Source organism: Lissotriton vulgaris, chromosome 5, assembly GCF_964263255.1.
Source record: "Lissotriton vulgaris chromosome 5, aLisVul1.2, whole genome shotgun sequence".
NCBI classification, from domain to species: domain Eukaryota; kingdom Metazoa; phylum Chordata; class Amphibia; order Caudata; family Salamandridae; genus Lissotriton; species Lissotriton vulgaris.
In genome coordinates this window covers 1,010,316,320-1,010,336,195 of record NC_141693.1, presented here as the reverse complement: position 1 = coordinate 1,010,336,195, position 19,876 = coordinate 1,010,316,320, and the positions used below count along the sequence as shown (strand labels likewise).

Sequence of the window (19,876 nt, the reverse complement as noted above, 5' to 3'; positions counted from 1 at the left end):
CCATAGTTCTTCGTTTGTGGAGGTGTAATTGTGGGCACGAAGCCCACTATGTAGCATTTCAAGATGCAATTTACTGCTCACTGGGCCTCCAGAATATGGACTAAAGATTTCCAATGAGGATGCTTTGCGATGAACGTGGTATTTTTTATTGAACTCCCACATACCCGAAGTCTAGAGTAGCCACACTGTCAGGGCTACATGACTTAAATATCATGCTGTAAACCCCAAAGTGTTGTAGTCAATAAAGATCAGTTTTTTTTTATTTCAAACAGATTTTATTGATTACAAACCAATGGCAAGTGATAAATAAAGCAGTATGCAGTCAGTCAATAGTACATTTGGGACTTCAACATTTCCATGGATCGAGTTGTTTTCCTTTAGGCTAAGCAAGGTGTAAGAAGGCTTAATCTGGTCATGAGTGCATATCTAATACAACAGGATGTGTGTACATATGAGGGTATCTGTCCTTCTACAACCAAGGAAATATTTTCTACAGTATGCATTGCACTGCCAACTGAAACAATCTAATTAACCTTCCTCTCGTTCCCTCCCCCTCTCTCTAGCCGTGCCATGACTGAGGTTCATGTCCTCATAAGAGATGCAACATGCTAATAGTGTGGGAACGTGGTCTATTTTGACTCACTTATTCTAGTCTTACCAACTTCCTTCTGGTGCGGTACGCTGAGGGCAAACTTGGGTGTAGGTCAGAGTACACCACAGGAAGTAGTTGAGTGACTTACAACATCAGGGAATATCCTCACCTCCTCGCGAGTTGTGGTGGGACATGGTGGGAGAGGGGATATGAGTCAGGATGCCTCAAAAGTGTCACCAGAGCCTCCCATGCCAGAGAAGCTTCCAAGGACTCTCGATTCTCTCAGTCGTACGGCCCTTTCATAATCTGCCCATCGTATGACCTCTCTCCTCCAACCCTCAACAGATGGCCCCCCTAGGACTTCTAGTGTCTGGCAAACTCTCTCTTGGCCAATAAGAGTGCCACATCTTGGAATTTACTAGTTACTTTAGTTTTGGAAGTATATGGAAACCAATGTAATAAACAATGCCCTGGTGTACAGTGTGCCTCTCTTTCAGTCACCTCAGTTAATGTGTCTGTCTCCATCCCCCAAAAGCTTTCCAACTTTGGACAACTCCAAAACATATGCAAGAATTCGGATCCTACCTCTCCGTAGTGGGGGCACGTGGCTGTTTCTATCAGAAAGAATCTATTTATTTGTGCTGGTGTAGGATATGCACTGGAGTACATAAAAATGTATCAATTGGAATTGTGCATTCCTGGATACTCTGGGGAAGCGCTCGACTAATCCATCACAGAGTTTCTCTTCAATAGTTATCCCCAGATCTTCCTCCCAGTGCAATCGTATATTATTAAGTGCAGGTAAAGCCTCACTACGGAGCCGGTCATTTAAGGTCTGTTGCTCAGTACACCTGTGCAATGCCTAAAATAAGGAGACAACTTGCCATTTCATTACTTTCAGGCTTAGCAAAAATATGATAAATTGGGCTGGGCAATATGGAAGCAAGTGCTCAAATGTTTTTTAGGTTTTGTTTTAGTTTCTATGCACCACTGATGTGCATGTAACAAAGCAGGAAACAAAAAGCAAGCAGTACAATTCTGGTCACTGACTGGGGCCAAATCTGGATGGCTCTAAAATGCAAATTCCACCTGGATGGAATAATTTTTACAAGGTGGGGTAATGAAAAAAAAACGCGTGCTTTAAAATCCAACACCTTCCCTAGTGTCCGCATAGACTGGAGTTGAAATAGTAAATTATACTATTCCAACTTCCAGCGCCCCCCCTCCGCAAGTCGTTGTTCCGACTTGCGGAGTAAAGGTATGCGGAATCACAACGCGGTCGTGATAACAACTGCGTTGTGATTCCCCGCAGAGAAAAAGGCTGTGGGCTAAAGAGAGGACAAACATACTTATATTAGAAAGTTTTGCCTGAAACAGCAGCAAAAGGTACTGCACTCCCAAAACCCAGTTTGGGGCTAACAGGATGATCTGAGCCCATTCTCTCCTGTCCCTCTTCAGAACTCAGAGAAGATGGGGCAGAAGTGGCAATGCTTAGAGGAGACTGAGGTCCCACAGAAGGTGGAATGAGTCTCCTGGGGAGCCATGAGGTGGAAACTCTAGAGCATAAAAGGCTCTTCAGTGAGCCTTCATGGGGTAGAAAAAGGATCTACCCATGCCACGCCCCACTAGGCGAAGATGCCCTGAATTACCTATAGATGCAGTTGCCACTTGGGTGGGATGTCTGCTGTGCTTGTCTGACCTGGCCTGCAGGTATCCTGGCAGATGCTCGATAGTCTGTGCGATTTCCTGAATGCCCAACCTGTGCGACAGTTACAGAGCTTTCTGGCACAGCATCTGCAAACCCACACCACCCTTCTTGTCGCACAACTACTTGGCAGTCATGTTGTTCATTAGAACTTGCATTGGGCTTCCCTGGATGGAAGGCAGAGCATTTAAGAGCCAGCCAGATGGCACACATCTCCATCAGGTGTCTCAGTCCCAATGACGAACAGAGACCTCTGATCTCCATCACATCCAGGTGGCATCCTCAGCTTAAAGCCAATGCATCCATCAGGAACATGAGCTCTAGGTGAGAAGGGAGAATGCCCAGCCGCATGTCAGTTTGGCATCCTTCATCTGCCATTGAAGGTCTGAGGTTGTCATATACGATGTGGATTTTGTCAAAGAAACACTCCTAGCATTGACGCCACTGTAGGCAGAGGTTTAACTGGAAAACTTACATGTTGTTAACATACATGAGGCACCAGAAAGATACACAATGTCAGAATCAAGAAGCCTCAGAAACAACTGGGCCAGAACTAACAAATGAGCTTAAACATCAGGATCATATACTGAATGCCCCAAACTTGACGAAGCGTGAAAAGGCTTTGAGCACCATTGCATAAAGAGCTGCCCCTACAAAGGTAATCCGGTGTACCAGCTGGAGGTGGCATTTGCCTCGTTGGTAAAGAACCTCAGGGGCAAATAAAACAGGCGGGCTCTGACTAACTGTGATGAGTCAGGTTTTAATAGCCCGTTGTCGAGGTATGGGAAGACATACACTCCCAAATTGCTAAGATTGCCATGACCACTGCCATCAACTTTATAAATACACAGGGGGTGGGGTTCAAAGTGAGCTCAAAGGGCAGAACAGTGAACAGAACGTCTCCCTCTCCCGTGACGAATGGAAGGAAATGCCTGTGGCACTGTAGGACTCATCAGTCAGGTTGAAGGACACTATCCAGTCCCAGAGTCTAGAGCAGAGAGGACCTGAGCAGGGGTAACATCTAGAATCTGTCTTACTGAAGGAAAGAGAACCAAACATCAACAATCAGCCCTAGTGTATCCTTCTTTTTGAGCATCAGTAAATAGCAGGAATAGCACATGCTGCCTCTATTCTTTTCGGACACCCACTTGATTGCCATTTTGGCCAATAATGACAACGTCTAGGCTAAAATTTAAGGAATTGATAGGGTAGTCGGTATTCGGGGTGTGACTGGAAAAAAAAGAAAAGATGTAGCCTAGACAGACAACCTGTACGCTCCACTGGTCTGAGGTAAATGCATGCAACTGTCCATTTAGAAGCATATTCTTCCCTCCCACTAACTGCAAAAGACTCCCTCAGAAGGAACAGATCTGTTTGGTAGCGGCACAGGAAGAGGAAGACTAGGACTGACCATGCTATTGTGCCCCTGTCCTTTGCCACCAGTATGCTCCACTGGAATCCCAAAAATGCTGACTGGGCTGGGCTGGCTTCTTTTATTACAAAATACATAGAATACCACTACACATTCAATAAAGCGCATATACCCGATTCCTTGGTGCAAGTCTTTGTTTTCAGGACCCTCTGCTGACGTATCCAATTACCTCACCACCCATCTCTGCGTGGGTCCTGCCCCTTTCTCTAGTCCTTCTCCCCCTCCCCCTCCCAGTTTCAGTGTTCCAGGTATGGTCTATAGGTCCAGCTCATGCACCGCCCCGCTGTTTGGCCTTAGGCAGTGAAATCTCACCAGTAGCAGGAAGCTTTTAGGTGGCTCACGGCAGTCTTCCAGGGAGCTGCGTGGCAGTAAGCCATGCAGACAGTCACTTAGAGGGTTGCAGCAGGAGGAAAGGCTTTTGTCTGTGGTCCTATTCAAGGCAGCTGGCCGTAGATTGTGGCTCTCAATAGTGCTACGGGGGTTACTTGACTAACAGCATGGCTCACTCAGACCCTCCAGTGGGTACATGACACACATTACGGTTCATTCAGACATACCAGTTAATACTTGCGACTTCTTCTTAACCCCTTCGATGCTGATGACGAGCTCAGCTCGTCATCACCCACGGGTGTCGTGTGCTGATGACGAGCTGAGCTCGTCATGGTGCCACTAAAATGGCAATTTCCAGCACAGGGGGGGGGAAACGCCTAGCAGCCAAGTGGTTAAGTGTGGCAGCCACACGCCAGCAGGTAATGGTTCTTTGGTATACAAATGCCAGATGCTATTTTTGTCTCGCAGTGCATCGAGGCGATGACCTAGATTCTACACAAAGTACCCCAGGAGCACCACTCAGGTTACTTGGCCTTCTGGACTGAGACTGACCTATAGACACACTTGGATAGTGCAGCAGTCATGCAGTCCACTTCTGGGGAACACTGGCCACTTGCAGATTCTTATCCAGGCTGTGGTCTGACCTACCATTTGGTCACACAGACTAGGTATCTTGGTAGCTACGACTGGAAAAAGTGACAAAGATTGTACTGCTTAGTCTGGCAGTACCACAGTTCCTTTGGTGCTCTTGCTTAGAGAGTTTCTGTTGGACAAACTCTACACAAGGGTCAATTAACCACAGTCCCTTACACAATCAGCTTCTTCTGCTTGGTTGGTACTTCCCTTGCTCACAGGTAGGATGTCTTGGCACCCAAGTCAGCCAAGTAAATTCCTTCTTCAGGTCAGACTCTATGCGATGTTCTCTCGCCTTTGGGTGGGTAATGTGACTTTAGCCCTTGATGGCTTAGGTTGCCCCTGATTATTTTGTGGAGTGCTCCCTCCTCGGTAGAAGAGATGACAACAGCGAACCATGATTGGTCTTGGGCCCCTATCTTTATACCGATTTTTCAGACAGAGGATGTGCATTCTAGGTCTGCTTCCTTGGAGCCAGTTTCAGTCAAAGACCAGAACTACTTCAAAACATGGCATTTGTCTGCAATGCTGCTCTACCCAGCAAGACAGCCTCCAGGTGGAGTGCCCACCACAAACGTGTAATGAAGTGCGAACAGGCTACACCCAGCTATTGACAAGAACTCCTCCAACAAGGAGAAGCACTACTGGGCTGGATATTGACCCTGTTGCACTGTTGGGGGGTGGTTTTGATTCCTGGTTACTATCCTAACCTCCCTGAGAGTCCTTTGACTGCTCACTACCACTGAGAGTTAAATGCAGTAAAGGCTGTACTTGGCCCAGTTCGTACAGCCATAGTAAGGTGGGGCCCAGGACAGCGGTGACGAAAGGCCTTAACCCTCATGGTTGTGGCCCAGTAGGCCCTTGCTGCCAAGTGTCCTCCTGAACTTGGTCTGCCAAGACATTATTATAGCAAGGCATTGTACTACAGACAGATGGGTATTAGATAGTAAAGAATTGAAACTATTGAGGTAACATTTTATGACATACTCTGCAAATACAGGGGACATACATGCAAATAAGGCTATCATGTGAATGGCAAAAACTCGACTTTATCTATTTTAGAAAAGGAATTGGATGAACAGATTGGTTGTTAAATTATTGTCTGAGCTAATGGAGACAGGAGATGAGTAAATACATGCACTTTAGGAATGGAGGCAGTAACTGTAAAGGTTTATTTTCAAACTCTTTCTTTAATATTTTTAAGCATTATATGTTGCAAGGACTTGGCTCTGAGTAGTAAAGATGTGGGCTTGAGAGCAAAAGTCTCTTTCTTATTGTTGCTAGACACTTTGAATGTGATGCAGTAGACCCTGAATTGAATATATATTTGAAGGAGTAGTCTGCTTATAGCTCTCTAAATGCAAGTGAATTGGTCAAATTACTTTTGGCCTGTGAACACAAACTCCTTCACACAATATCACTATCAGTCAGTGATTCTTTTCGAAGCAGCCATGATGTTTGTCATTGACAGAGCGAGAAAAAGTGGCAACAAAATGTCCTGAAGGCTAAATAAATAAGTAAAATATAATAAGTATCTAAAAGCATACACAAAAAAACCTCATGACTTCCCTTTGTTTGATGAGAAACTATGTCCTACTGCACAAATTCCAAATACAGTTGCTCGCTCTTATAGCTAATGGAAAAGGGATTTTATAGTACCGAAGGTCCCACCATGGATACAATACTCACGCCAGTTGCCTATGCAGGTCAAGGAGGCATAAAATGATACTGATTCGTGAAAGCAGGAATTAGTACATGGTTACCAAATAGGGTAGATGAGACCAAACACACTTGAATGAGACAGAGAGAATCGCCTGAAGAGACCAACAGCCAGCCTCAAAAGAAAATAGCATTCTTACAGCGCAATTCACAGTGCAATACAAACAAAAACATACACAAAAAAGAAGAAAAACTAGGCTCTATTTACTATAGGTTCAAGGTTTAGACAAGGACCCAGAAAAAGGCATAAGTGAAAAGGCCGCTGTTTAAAGAAAGAAAATGGAGCTGGAGAAGAAGGGACAGAGGCAAAGAGCAGGAATGCCTGGACTCACTCAGACCTTCCAGTGGGTACTTGACACACATTATGGTTCATTCAGACATACCAGTTAATACTTGTGACTTCTTCTTAAGTGTGGCAGCCACACGCCAGCAGGTAATGGTTCTTTGGTATACAAATGCCACATGCTATTTTTGGCTCGCAGTGCATCGAGGCGATGACCTAGATTCTACACAAAGTACCCCAGGAGCACCACTCAGGTTACTTGGCCTTCTGGACTGATACTGACCTATAGACACACTTGGATAGTGCCACAGTCATGCAGTCCACTTTTGAGGAACACTGGCCACTTGCAGATTCTTATCCCGCTGTGGTCTGACCTACCATTTGGTCACACAGACTACGTATCTTGGTAGCTACGACTGGAAAAAGTGACAAAGATCGTACTGCTTAGTCTGGCAGTACCACAGTTCCTTTGGTGCTCTTGCTTAGAGAGTTTCTGTTGGACAAACTCTACACAAGGGTCAATTAACCACAGTCCCTTACACGATCAGCTTCTTCTGCTTGGTTGGTACTTCCTTCCCTTGCTCACAGGTAGGATGTCTTGGCACCCAAGTCAGCCGAGTAAATTCCTTCTTCAGGTCAGACTCCATGCGATGTTCTCTCGCCTTTGGGTGGGTAATGTCACTTAAGCCCTTGATGGCTTAGCTTGCCCCTGATTATTTTGTGGAGTGCTCCCTCCTCGGTAGAAGAGATGACAACAGCGAACCATGATTGGTCTTGGGCCCCTATCTTTATACCGATTTTTCAGACAGAGGATGTGCATTCTAGGTCTGCTTCTTTGGAGCCAGTTTCGGTCAAAGGCCAGAACTACTGCAAAACATGGCCTTTGTCTGCACTGCTGCTCTACCCAGCAAGACAGCCTCCAGGTGGAGTGCCCACCACAAACGTGTAATGGAGTGCGAATAGGCTACACCCAGCTATTGACAAGAACTCCTCCAACAAGGAGAAGCACTACTGGGCTGGATATTCACCCTGTTGCACTGTTGGGGGGGTTGATTCCTGGTTACTATACTAACCTCCCTGAGAGTCCTTTAACTGCTCACTACCACAGAGTCAAATGCAGAAAAGGCTGTACTTGGCCCAGTTCCTACAGCCATAGTAAGGTGGGGCCCAGGACAGCGGTGACGAAAGGCCTTAACCCTCATGGTTGCGGCCCAGTAGGCCCTTGCTGCCAAGTGTCATCCTGAACTTGGTCTGCCAAGACATTATTATAGCAAGGCATTTTACTACAGACAGATGGGTATTAGATAGTAAAGAATTGAAACTATTGTGGTAACATTTTATGACAGACTCTGCAAATACAGGAGACATACATACAAAGGCTATCATGTGAATGGCAAAAACTCGACTTTATCTATTTTAGGAAAGAAATTGGATGAACAGATTGGTTGTTAAATTATTGTCTGAGCTAGTGGAGACAGGAGATGAGTAAATAAATGCACTTAGGAATGAAGGCAGTAACTGTAAAGGTTTATTTTCAAACTCTTTCTTTAATATTTTTAAGCATTATAAGTTGCAAGGACTTGGCTCTGTGTAGTAAAGATGTGGGCTTGAGAGCAAACGTCTCTTTCTTATTGTTGCTAGACACCTTGAATGTGATGCAGTAGACCCTGAATTGAATATATATTTGAAGGAGTAGTCTGCTTATAGCTCTCTAAATGCAAGTGAATTGGTCAAATTACTTTTGGCCTGTGAACACAAACTCCTTCTCACAATATCACTATCCGTCAGTGATTCTTTTCGAAGCAGCCATGATGTTTGTCATTGACAGACGTTATGTTATGTTATGTTAGTAGCTTTTATAAGGCGCGCAGCTGCCCCAGCCAAGGGGCGTCCCGGCGCCTGATCAGGTACCACAACACAACAAATCGATGCTGGGAAAGAAAAAAGGGAATCAGTCAGCAGTTGGAAACAAAAAAGTTTTTATGGCGCGCCTAAAGGGAGTAAGGCTGTTCAAGGCTCGAATATGGACAGGGAGAGAATTCCATAATCCTGCCGCCAATACTCGAAAGGAGCGACCTCCCATCCTACTCAATCTAAACCGTGTATTAACCGCCAGATAGAGAAATTCCGATCTACGAGACCGCGTAGGAACATAGCCGGAAACGAGATTAGCGAGGGCTGGAGGAGAGGAGAGCTTCAAGATTTTAAATGTCAGGCAAAGAGCCTTAAATTTAATTCTTTGTCTGACCGGCAGCCAATGGAGGGAGGTCAGAACTGCAGAGACCGAGCACTGTCTAGGAAGGCAAACGATGGCGCGCGCCGCGGCATTCTGCACCCTTTGCAATCTAGTAGCCTCCGCCTGATTCACTCCGAGCAGCAGCGCACTCCCATAGTCCAGCCGAGAGAGAATGGAGGCTTGGACCACCAGTTGCCGAGTAGGGGGGTCGAAGAATTTGAGGACCGGTCTCAGCCCTCGCAGAATACCATAACAGGTAGCTGCAACCTTCTTCGTGTGGCTGGTGAAGGAGAGTGTAGGATCCAGCCAGACCCCCAAGTTCTTAACTTCGGCAGCTGGGATGGGAGTCACCCCCAGTTCTGGAGGCCACCACTGGTCTCCCCAAAGCTCCGCCTGCTTTCCTAAGATCAGGACCTCGGTTTTCTTGGCATTTAACTGCAAGCAGTTAGTTCGCATCCAATTTGCTACGGCTATGAGTCCTGCACGGAATCTGAGAGCGTTCACCTCGGGATCGCCACTGAGTGTCACCGCCAGCTGCGTGTCGTCGGCATACGATGTCATGGTTAGGCCACATTGTCTGACGACTACAGCCAGCGGTTTCACATATAGGTTGAACAAAGTGGGGCTCAACGCAGAGCCCTGCGGAACCCCCAGCCCCAGTGGATGGAACGAGGACTGACCAGGTGGAATAGCCACTTTGAAAGACCGGTCCGAGAGGAAAGAGCGAAACCATTGGAGAGCAATCCCCTCAATTCCCACTTCCTTGAAACGCCGGATCAAAATGTCGTGAGACACCGTGTCAAACGCGGCGCTCAGATCTAACAGGAGGAGCGCCGCTGTCTGCCCAGCATCTAGCACCGTACGCAAGTGCTCGGTCATAAAGAGCAGTGCAGTTTCGGTGCTGTGTTGTGCACGAAAACCATTCTGGCTCTCGTCTAGAATGTTATTTCGAGAGAGGTGGGCAGACAAGATGGAGTTCACGTGTGCCTCAGTAACCTTAGCGGTCCAGGGCAGGAGAGAGATGGGCCGATAGTTTTCTGGTAATAGGGGGTCCAGGTTAGGCTTCTTTAAAATGGGGCTAACCACTGCCTGCTTCCAGGAAGAGGGGACCACACCCGATGTGAGCGATAAGTTGATCAGATCCAGTATAGGCTCACGGCATAGAGGCGGAAGAAGTTTGAATAACTCTGGCTTCAGCGGATCTAATGGAGAGCCAGATTTAATTTTGAGGCTCAGAGTATCGAAAACCTCGTCAGACATTACTGGCAGGGAGGACAGGGTTTCATGAACCGTAGCCATCACACCAGTTTGCTCATCACCGGGCACAGATGACGTAAATCCTCGGTAGATTGCCTGCACTTTCTCCACGAAAAAGGATGCCAGACTTTCACAGTGAGAGTCCGTGCAGATTTCCATCGAGGTGGCCCGTTTCCCCATAAGGTCTTTGAGAACCTTAAAGATTAATTTGGATGGGTTGGGGCTATTCTGAAACTCCGAAGCATAGTGTGCGGCCCGGGTTTGACAGATTGCCCTGTGATAGATCTTAAGCTGGGCAAAATACAGAGATTTCAAGGTGGGACCGAGAAAAAGTGGCAACAAAATGTCCTGAAGGCTAAATAAATAAGTAAAATATAATAAGTATCTAAAAGCATACACAAAAAAACCTCATGATATCCCTTTGTTTGATGAGAAACTATGTCCTACTGCACAAATTCCAAATACAGTTGTTCGCTCTTATCACTAATGGAAAAGGGATTTTATAGTACCGAAGGTCCCACCATGGATACAATACTCACGCCAGTTACCTATGCAGGTCAAGGAGGCATAAAATGATACTGATTCGTGAAAGCAGGAATTAGTACATGGTTACCAAATAGGGTAGATGAGACCAAACACACTTGGATGAGACAGAGAGAATCGCCTGAAGAGACCAAGAGCCAGCCTCAAAAGAAAATAGCATTCTTACAGCGCAATTCACAGTGCAATACAAACAAAAACATACACAAAAAAGAAGAAAAACTAGGCTCTATTTACTATAGGTTTGAGGTTTAGACGAGGACCCAGAAAAAGGCATAAGTGAAAAGGCAGCTGTTTAAAGAAAGAAAATGGAGCTGGAGAAGAAGGGACAGAGGCAAAGAGCAGGAATGCCGGGACTGAAGTGAACAAAGCAAGATAACAGGAGACTAAGACACTAAGACAGAACTACTGAAGAAACTGCGGAGCAGAGTATCAAATGTACTATAGAGCTGACTGAAATACTAAAGGCATTACAAATTGAGAACTAGTCCAAAGGCACTGAGGGCTGGAGGCAACTTTATGAACAAAGGTATTGTGAACTGGAGTACCAAAGGAACACGATATAATTGCACAAATTAAGCGGAGAATTAAAAATATTAACCAGAAGCATGTATGTGGGTCGAGTAATTCATTCACATAACACGTTATTGTGAACGTATTTTGTTCTCGTCTCTTGTTCTTTTCTAGCATCTCCAGACTGCATTAGAATAGAGTGTGCTGAATATTTATGTAGTGGGTTAGTGCTTATGTGTTAACACAAAATTATGTTTGTTTTTCATGTGCTCTGATTTGCTGATAAAATGTTGCATTTGCTCAACTTAATCCACAGTGAGTCTATGGTTTTCTGTAATTTCATATTTGGAAATAACGTATAATATCCCCATGATTTTCAGAAATTCTTGCTAATTTGGACGTTGAAGTGAACTGCAAGCAGATGTAAAAGTCAAAAGATTTGGTTCGGAGATTAGATGAAACCCCGGACGTTTGAGGTAATGATGATGCAAAAAGAATTGTTCTGTAGGGCATAGTTTCAGATTAACAGCCAACATTCATTTTTGTATGCGAGAGCTGCAGGTCTTAATCTGGTAGATATTGATGGCCGATAACCTCCACCACAGGGCGGCGTTTCGACATTTATTGATGGATGACTAGGAGCTAGGTTGATCATCCATCTTTTCAGCTTAATTAGTTATAGGATGCCGAAATTGGAAGAGAGAAGGTATCCAATGTATATCCACAGAAACTACTTTTGAGAGAAAAGTGTTGTTAACATCTGCTCTCCTACACTAACAACAGAGCATTTCTTTTGTGAAACCATGCTAACAGTCTAAGGGTTGTAACCCTTTTGTCTTCATGCGAAACACATTCCCCACAAACATTATTTGGAAACCTCAGCAACAGTTCTGATTACAGAAATATATATTTAGAACATGCTAATGTCTTAAATTGATAGCCACATCGCCGTTTTACCCTAATAAAGTTAAAGCTCAATTACAAAGAGCATTAAATACTTCAAGACACCTTTATCTCCACAGGAACATTACCTTCTTTCTCCTTCAACAAGAAGTAACATTGCAGCAACACCTGGGACAAAAGTTGAACCCCTCTCCCTCGAGTCCTAGGCTCAGGGTTTTCCAAACATGACCTGTAGCAAAACAAATTTGGACAATGAAAAACAACATGAAGAGAAATTAAGGCCATTGCAAAAGGTGTCGTATTCACAACAAGGCAATTTATAACAAAACAGAAGGTTATTTATCTGCAAAATTAGCAAGTACAAAAGGCAAACTGTCCTACTTCATAACATTAGGCTAGTACTTTGAGGTTAGTGGAATCGAGTCTAAAATCATGGAAGTATTTTAATTTCATAAAAGAATATCCATGTGGACAATGTAAAAAGAGACCACAAATTGCACAGACATTTGTTTACATGATGATCAGAAACAATATTTTAAACCCATTTTACTCCAGAATCAATTCTACAATGCTGTATTTGACACAATCAATTTATCAATCAAGTGGCTGCGGGTACGCCTAGTTCATCACAAGATGAGATCTGTTTTTCATTTGACATCCAACTAGTATTGACAACTTGTTTCTTCTGTTAGCTTTACAGGCGGTCCCTGTTAACCCGCTGTTTCCCCATGTATACAGTTTTAGGAAACAATGGCCTGAGAGCCTGTGGCTCATTCTTACCATTTTCATTATCAAATTGTGTGCCGTTACCAGTTTATTCATGACTCATTTTCATTCAGTGGCATTTTACTCTTGAGTACTGCAGCAAAGCCCTTACAAACTCCACTGAAGTAGCTAAATGGTCCCCCACCTCAAAATAATCTGTCAAACCTTTTTTGTTTATTGAGGAAACCAAATCATGGTTTTGTACTTGCAGCTTAGCAGAATGAACACAATCCAATATTTCACGGCATTAACAGCACAATAACATAAACAACAAGGTAATCCTCAGAACAGATGAAAAGTAGAAATGTAAATGTAGATTTACAACTGAAATAAAAGGCGAGGAGCCCCTTGAGGTATACATTTTCAATGAGATTAGATTAAATAAATGTAACATAAAAGGATTGTAATTCAAGACTTTTCTTACCCAAGAGCTTCCACCACGTGCAAAACGGTACAGTTTCCTTCTTTGACACCTATTGAAAACACAAGAAGTACTTTAGACACAGCAGGTAAAGAAATATGTCAGCTCTAGAAGCTACAGCCACACACGTGGCCTTACTTCAAACTGGGAAATGGCACAATTAGTATTTGAGTTCAAATGTGATTTTGTAAAGACAAAAATAAAATAGGCATTGCGCATTTTATGAACATGTGCTGTAGAAAAGAACGAAGCCCCAGCTTATGCGCTATAGTATGCTGCAGGACATTAATGTTAAGTCATAAATTTAAACTATTATAAAATAAAACCCAACAACTTCTATGTCGCTGTGCTCACAATCAAGATTTCATCTTTAAATGGCCCAGTCGGGAAGGCCATCGTGAAGACATGATGAACCTTCTAACAACAATTACTGGTCCCTTCTTGCAGGTATGATTTCTTATACTCACAAGACAAGAAATCAGACGTTAAAGAAATACTGAAAAATGTAAGTATTATTTGCAGGGAGTGCTGTATTGGTCACCAGAGGCAGTGCTTCTAGCTCGCTGCTTTGATGATGCACAATTTCAAAGCGATTTGGGCAGTAGGGAGAGCCAATTGAGTTCTGTAAGTGGATGAGTACATTCTCTGTCCTTAGCCGAGTAATGGAGATGCCTCAAAAATCCTTTTTAAAAGTGCCAGGTGTGTGTATGCCAGCAAAGAGACTATTGTCTCCATACATGTGAAAGAGGACTAATGGGTGGACAGCCATTCTGAAGTCTCGTTCGACTATGTGAATAGGGTAGACCTTCTTACAAGCCATGTGGACATTCGAGATGATGTGTGTTTTGAAACTGAGACAGCGGTCAATGCGGTATCTGAGTGAAAGGCTGTCTGACACTGGAGGGGTGAAAATGAAGGTGGACTGAACTAAGCCATATTTGTAGTTGTGTTTCCCTGCTTTTGTTGGACACCAGGAAGAACTAGGTTTTATGGAAGTCAAATTCCAGTAAGCATTTAACATTGGGACTTAAATATATTAAAAGCAGTCATTTACTAGGCTGATGGTGCAATCGGATGAGGTCTTCAAGTAGAGCCGTGCAGCCTATAACAATTGATGAACCTTTAAATTCCTGTTATACAGGATTAATTAAAGTAATTCCATGAGATTACCAAGGACACAACGGATCCCTGGGGTACACAACAGGTTACAGGGACAGACTCTGCCTATCCTTTTTAGGTCGAGCATTCGAGACCTATTGTATATACTTTAGTACATACTTATATGTGTATGTACTTAATGGGCTCTGGAGATCAGCCCTAGGACTTGTCTGCTTCCGCTGAGGGACTTTTTTCTGTTCAACTGCCTCTATTTCACTGTCTTGATAGAAAATGAACAGTATATGTCAGTAAAATACCAGAATTGCTTTCTGCTGAGGGACATTCTTTTTTTATTTTTCTGGCAACTGCCTCTATTTACGTTTCTTGATAGAAAACGACCAGCAGAGGTCTGTAAAATACCAGAATCACTTTAGCATTCTCTAGATTTCAGTCCATAGAAATTGTCTTCCAAGCGCACCCGTAGACAATAATACATTTTTTTTTAAATCTTGTATTTTCAGTGATATGACCATCAATGGCCCCGATTTTATATTAAAAACAGAGCTTTGGACTATACCATTGCCCGCTGAAAGGCAATATTTCTCTCCATGTGTTCCCATACTTGGCGTGTCACGCAGTTTAGTGCTTACTTCCCCTCCATGTTGAAGAACAGTAGATGTTTCAGTGCCCAGGATAATGTGCTGCATAGCTAAATACATAAAAGGTCCCACATGTGAGACCAATTGCATTGCAAATGCTTGTTTTATGTGGGCTAACGTCATCAAAGCAAATTTGGGAGGCAAGGGTATTGCAGAGGACTTGATAATTTTCTCTAATAAATCCTGCAGAAGATTCTGCCACTATTGTTGATAAGGAAATCCAGGTGGTCATCCGCCACTTGGAAAGTGGTCATTTCTATGCGGTACTGTAGTATGGATCCTAAATGGTGCTTAACAGATGGGCAATTCCCTTAAACCACTTATGCAGCTGGTGATCAACTGCCTTCTTGATGATGCTGGGCAGAAAGAGAAGGGTGGTAACTGAGTGATAGTTGTTAAGGTAATTTGTATCAACACTGGTTTTCTTTGGCAATGGAAGAATTATTCCTTTCTTGGATTATATAGCTTCACCCGTTATAAAGGCTGCTCTCTGCATACACTGCTTGCAGAGACTGTTTAGGTCTGCTCAAGATTACAGTGAGGCCGATCCTCTCTAGATCTCTTCCCCGTAAAATTGCTGCGGAGTCTGACCTGCCAAGGTCAGAGTCATTTTCTGTGACGTTTTTTAATGGAGTCAACGACCAACCTTCAGAATATATAAAGTTATTCCAAGGGCGTCCTTGACAATACCGTGGAGACTGCAAGATGCTGTGGAATTCACTTAATGGGAAAGAGTCACATGGTGTATGCGCATCCCATTGCGCAGGAATATGAAAATTACTTTGCAGAAATACACATGGGATTAAAACTGTGGAGCAGCAAAATTATATATAGCAAGAAACAACAAGTCTTCAAAAGATCGCTCATGTATTGCTGGCGTGTGATAAAGAGCGAGGAGCCTTAAGGAGACAACATCTTTGGTTCACCTTGAGAATACTCTTTCAAAATTCGAACTGTAACAAATGCATAGCTCTGAGCTTCCTGCCAACTGCTAACAAGCATTGGAAATGCAATAGGTTTCGCATTATTAAAGTTTGAGCAGTTGGCATTGAAAATGGCAATGTTGTTAGTGCTAGTTATGGAATTGCAATTATAGTGAAATACAATCACATGTAATGCGTAGGTGTATTAAAAAGTTAAATGATAGATAATGTTGTTGAAGAAGTAGTGTCTGTTAAGAAATCTTTGTGGTGAAGTGGGAATGAGGACTCTTAGGAGGCGGTTCATTAGAAGTGAACTGATAACGTTGAATGTGAAGCAAATACGTTTTTTATGACATTCCTCAAATGGTTGCTGAGCCTGCCCCTTTCATCTTCCTTTCCCAAGACAGGAAGCCTTTCCAGAGGCAGAGCCTGGCATGCCAGCTTCGTCCCCTGCTAATGACGGGGAGGAGGCAATGAAAAGGAACTTTGCTCCAGCAAGGACAGCTCTCAGGAACAGACCACTGCAACATCAACGGGGGTCGGAAGAGGAGTGAAAGTGACGGGGGAGGGTCCAAGTCAGAAATAATGAACATTGCTTGCACTGGGGAGTCTGGGAAAATCCCGTCACTAACTTGCAGGCCCTGGGTTTCTTCTTACGGATCAGGCTTTGTGAGGACATTAAAAAAGAATGAACAAAAATTAGTGTTATACAACATTCAGGAGGGCTCAATTACAGCGATATCTTGACCAACAGGTTGTGGACAGTTCGCTGATAGAAATTAAGGAAAAAATAAACTAGTCTAACTAGATCTGGGAGCTCTTACCTCCCTTCTTCATTTTCCGGATAATAAACCCATATGACTGTTAATGTACCCAAATGCACGAACTAGCTGGCTGATACCAAAATATTTCTTTTGCTCTCGCCATTACACGACTTTGGGCATTATCCCTGCATTCTGGAAAACAAAATAGAAGGGCTCATAAGGGCGTAAAGTCAGCAAACCCTAACATGTTTTTTTGTTATACGCCGTGGCCGGCCCTCACCCATCCCTCCAGCTTCTCCCTTCTTCACCATGACAGCTGTTAGGAGCATCCCACCTATAGTGTAGTTAGCAGTCTAGTAGTCGGGGTGCGCGGAGCTAGCAGGGTGAGGGGAAGAGGAGAGGATATACCGGATGAGGGGCAGTTAGAGTAGGGACAGGGATAGAACCAGATGTAAGTAATAAAGCTCTTGAAAGGATACTTGTGTCTGTCCTCATTCCATAAGGGACATGACACCACCCTGAGTTTAGCACGGGACACAGGAAGAAGAAAGTGGCTCCCTTCAACCCGGAACTGCTACCCGTGTAAATAGCAAAGACGGACACTTGAGCACTGTAAACTCTAATCTGGTAGAAGTGTGGTCATTTTGGAATAATTGTAATTCAGACACGGTAAAAGGCTTAGAAAAACAAGATTACTTAACAGAGGCTTACAAAGAAACAAAAATGAATGCAAAGATGCACAACATTATGCGACCCTTCAATTACAGATAGCCTGCAAGGTAGCAAAGGCCAGTTATGTACATATATTATTTCTGGAGAGTGGCCGGCTTTTTGTTCAAGTTCAAGTTCAAGTTCGGGCATTTATATCGTGCACTACTCACCCAGAGGGTCTCAAGGCGCTTGGGAAGGGGTTCATTATTTGTCGAATAGCCAGGTTTTAAGTTCTTTTCTGAAGGAGATGTGGTTTGAGTAAGGCTGAGGCGAGTGGGGAGTGAGTTCCAGGTCTTGGCTGCCAGGAAGGAGAAGGATCTTCCTCCCATGGTGGATTTTCGGATGCGCGGGACTGCGGCGAGGGCTTGATTGGACGATCTTAGTTGGCGGGTGGGTTTGTAGAAGGACAGTCGAGTGTTGAGGCATTCGGGTCCCAGATTGTAGAGGGCCTTGTGTGCGTGGGTGAGAAGACGGAATGTAATTCTTTTGTTGATGGGAAGCCAGTGGAGGTCTTTTAGGTGTCCGGTGATGTGAACTTGGCGAGGGATGTCCAAAATGAGTCGCGCTGATGCGTTTTGGATGCGTTGGAGTTTTTGCTGTAATTTTGCTGTGATTCCGGCGTATAGTGTGTTACCATAATCCAGTCGACTTGTGACCAGTGCGTGGGTGACAGTCTTTCTTGTCTCGAGGGGGATCCAGCGGAAGATCTTTTTGAGAATGCGAAGTACGTTGAAGCAGGAGGATGAGACTGCGTTGACTTGTCTGGACATCGAGAGAGAGGAGTCTAGGATGAAGCCAAGGTTACGTGCATGGTCTGTGGGTGTGGGTGCTGTGCCCAGAGCGGAAGGCCACCAAGAGTCGTCCCAGGCAGAGGGGGAAGATCCTAGGATGAGCACCTCCGTTTTGTCTGAGTTGAGTTTTAAGCGGCTATGTTTCATCCATTCGGCTACTTCTTTCATGCCTTCGTGCAGATTGGTTTTGGCGATGTTGGGGTCTTTGGTGAGGGAAAGGATTAATTGGGTGTCGTCGGCGTAGGAGATGATGTTGAGGTTGTGTTGGCACGCGATGGATGCGAGAGGGCTCATGTAAACGTTGAAGAGGGTGGGACTGAGTGATGATCCTTGTGGAACTCCACAGATGACTTCAGTAGCCTCTGAGTTGAATGGGGGAAGTCGGACTCTTTGAGTTCTCCCAGCTAGGAACGAGATGATCCAGTCCAAGGCTTTTCCGTGTATGCCGATGTTGCTAAGGCGTTGTATGAAGGTGCTGTGGCAGACTGTGTCGAAAGCGGCGGAGAGGTCGAGTAGAATGAGGGCCACTGTTTCTCCGTTGTCCAGAAGTGTTCGGATGTCGTCTGTTGCTGCAATGAGGGCGGTTTCGGTGCTGTGTTTGGCTCGAAATCTGGACTGAGAGGGGTCGAGGGAGTTGTTGGATTCAAGGAAGGCGACGAGTTGGCTATTGACCGCTTTCTCAATGACTTTGACCGGGAATGGGAGGAGGGATATGGGTCGGTAGTTTTTAAGTTCAGAGGGGTCTGCTGTGGGATTCTTCAAAAGGGCGCTGAGTTCGGCATGTTTCCAGCTTTCTGGGAAGGTGGCAGAGTTGAACGAGCAGTTGATGACATCACGAAGATGGGGTGCAATGATGGAGTCGGCTTTGTTGAAGATGTGGTGGGGGCAGGGGTCGGTTGGCGAGCCAGAGTGGATTGAGTTCATTAGGCGGATGGTGTCTTCAGTGGTGACTGGGTTCCAGGCGCTAAGGATGATAGTTGGCGGAGTAGGATCTGAGGGGGGTGGGGAGGGTTGATCGCTGGGAGCATTCTCGAAGCTGTTGTGGATGTCGGCGATTTTGTTGTAGAAGAAGGAGGATAACGCATCGCAGAGGTCTTGGGAGGGAGTGATGTCGTTAGATGCTGCGGTGGGGTTGGTGAATTCTTTTACGATGTTGAAGAGTTCCTTGCTGTTGTGGGTGTTGTTGTCGAGACGATCCTTGAATGCTGATTTCTTGGTGGCTTGAATCAGTTGGTGGTGTTTGCGGGTGGCTGCCTTGAGGGTGGCCATGTTGTCGGTGTTTGGGTTTTTTCTCCATGTTTTCTCCAGGGTGCGGCATAGCTTCTTGGATTGTTTTAGGTCATCATTGAACCAGGGAGCCTTTTTGCTGGTTGATTTGATCTGGTGCTTTTTCAGGGGTGCTAATTCGTCAGCACTGTGGGTGATCCATTGCTTGAGATTGGTGGCCGCTTGGTTTGGGTCCAGTGAGAGGGTGGGAGGGTTTTGGTTGAGTGAAGTGAGGAGTTGGTCTGAGGTGATTTTGTTCCAGTTTCACAGAGGAATAGGTTGTGGGTGGTAGTGGGTCAGGGTGGTTTTGTAGCTTAAGTGAACACAGCTGTGGT

General features: G+C 44.7%; 1 protein-coding gene across 1 annotated transcript in view; it reads right to left on the bottom strand.

Annotated features, from left to right (window-relative positions):
• The window catches only part of MMS19 (MMS19 cytosolic iron-sulfur assembly component), a 479,913-nt gene that overhangs the window by 425,486 nt on the left and 34,551 nt on the right, over positions 1 to 19,876 (bottom strand). The window contains exons 2-3 of the mRNA XM_086922625.1: positions 13,333 to 13,381; positions 12,272 to 12,372 (exon numbers count right to left, since the gene is read on the bottom strand). Coding sequence (XP_086778751.1) covers positions 12,272 to 12,372; positions 13,333 to 13,381 — 150 coding nt within the window. The remainder of the gene's footprint in view (positions 1 to 12,271; positions 12,373 to 13,332; positions 13,382 to 19,876) is intronic.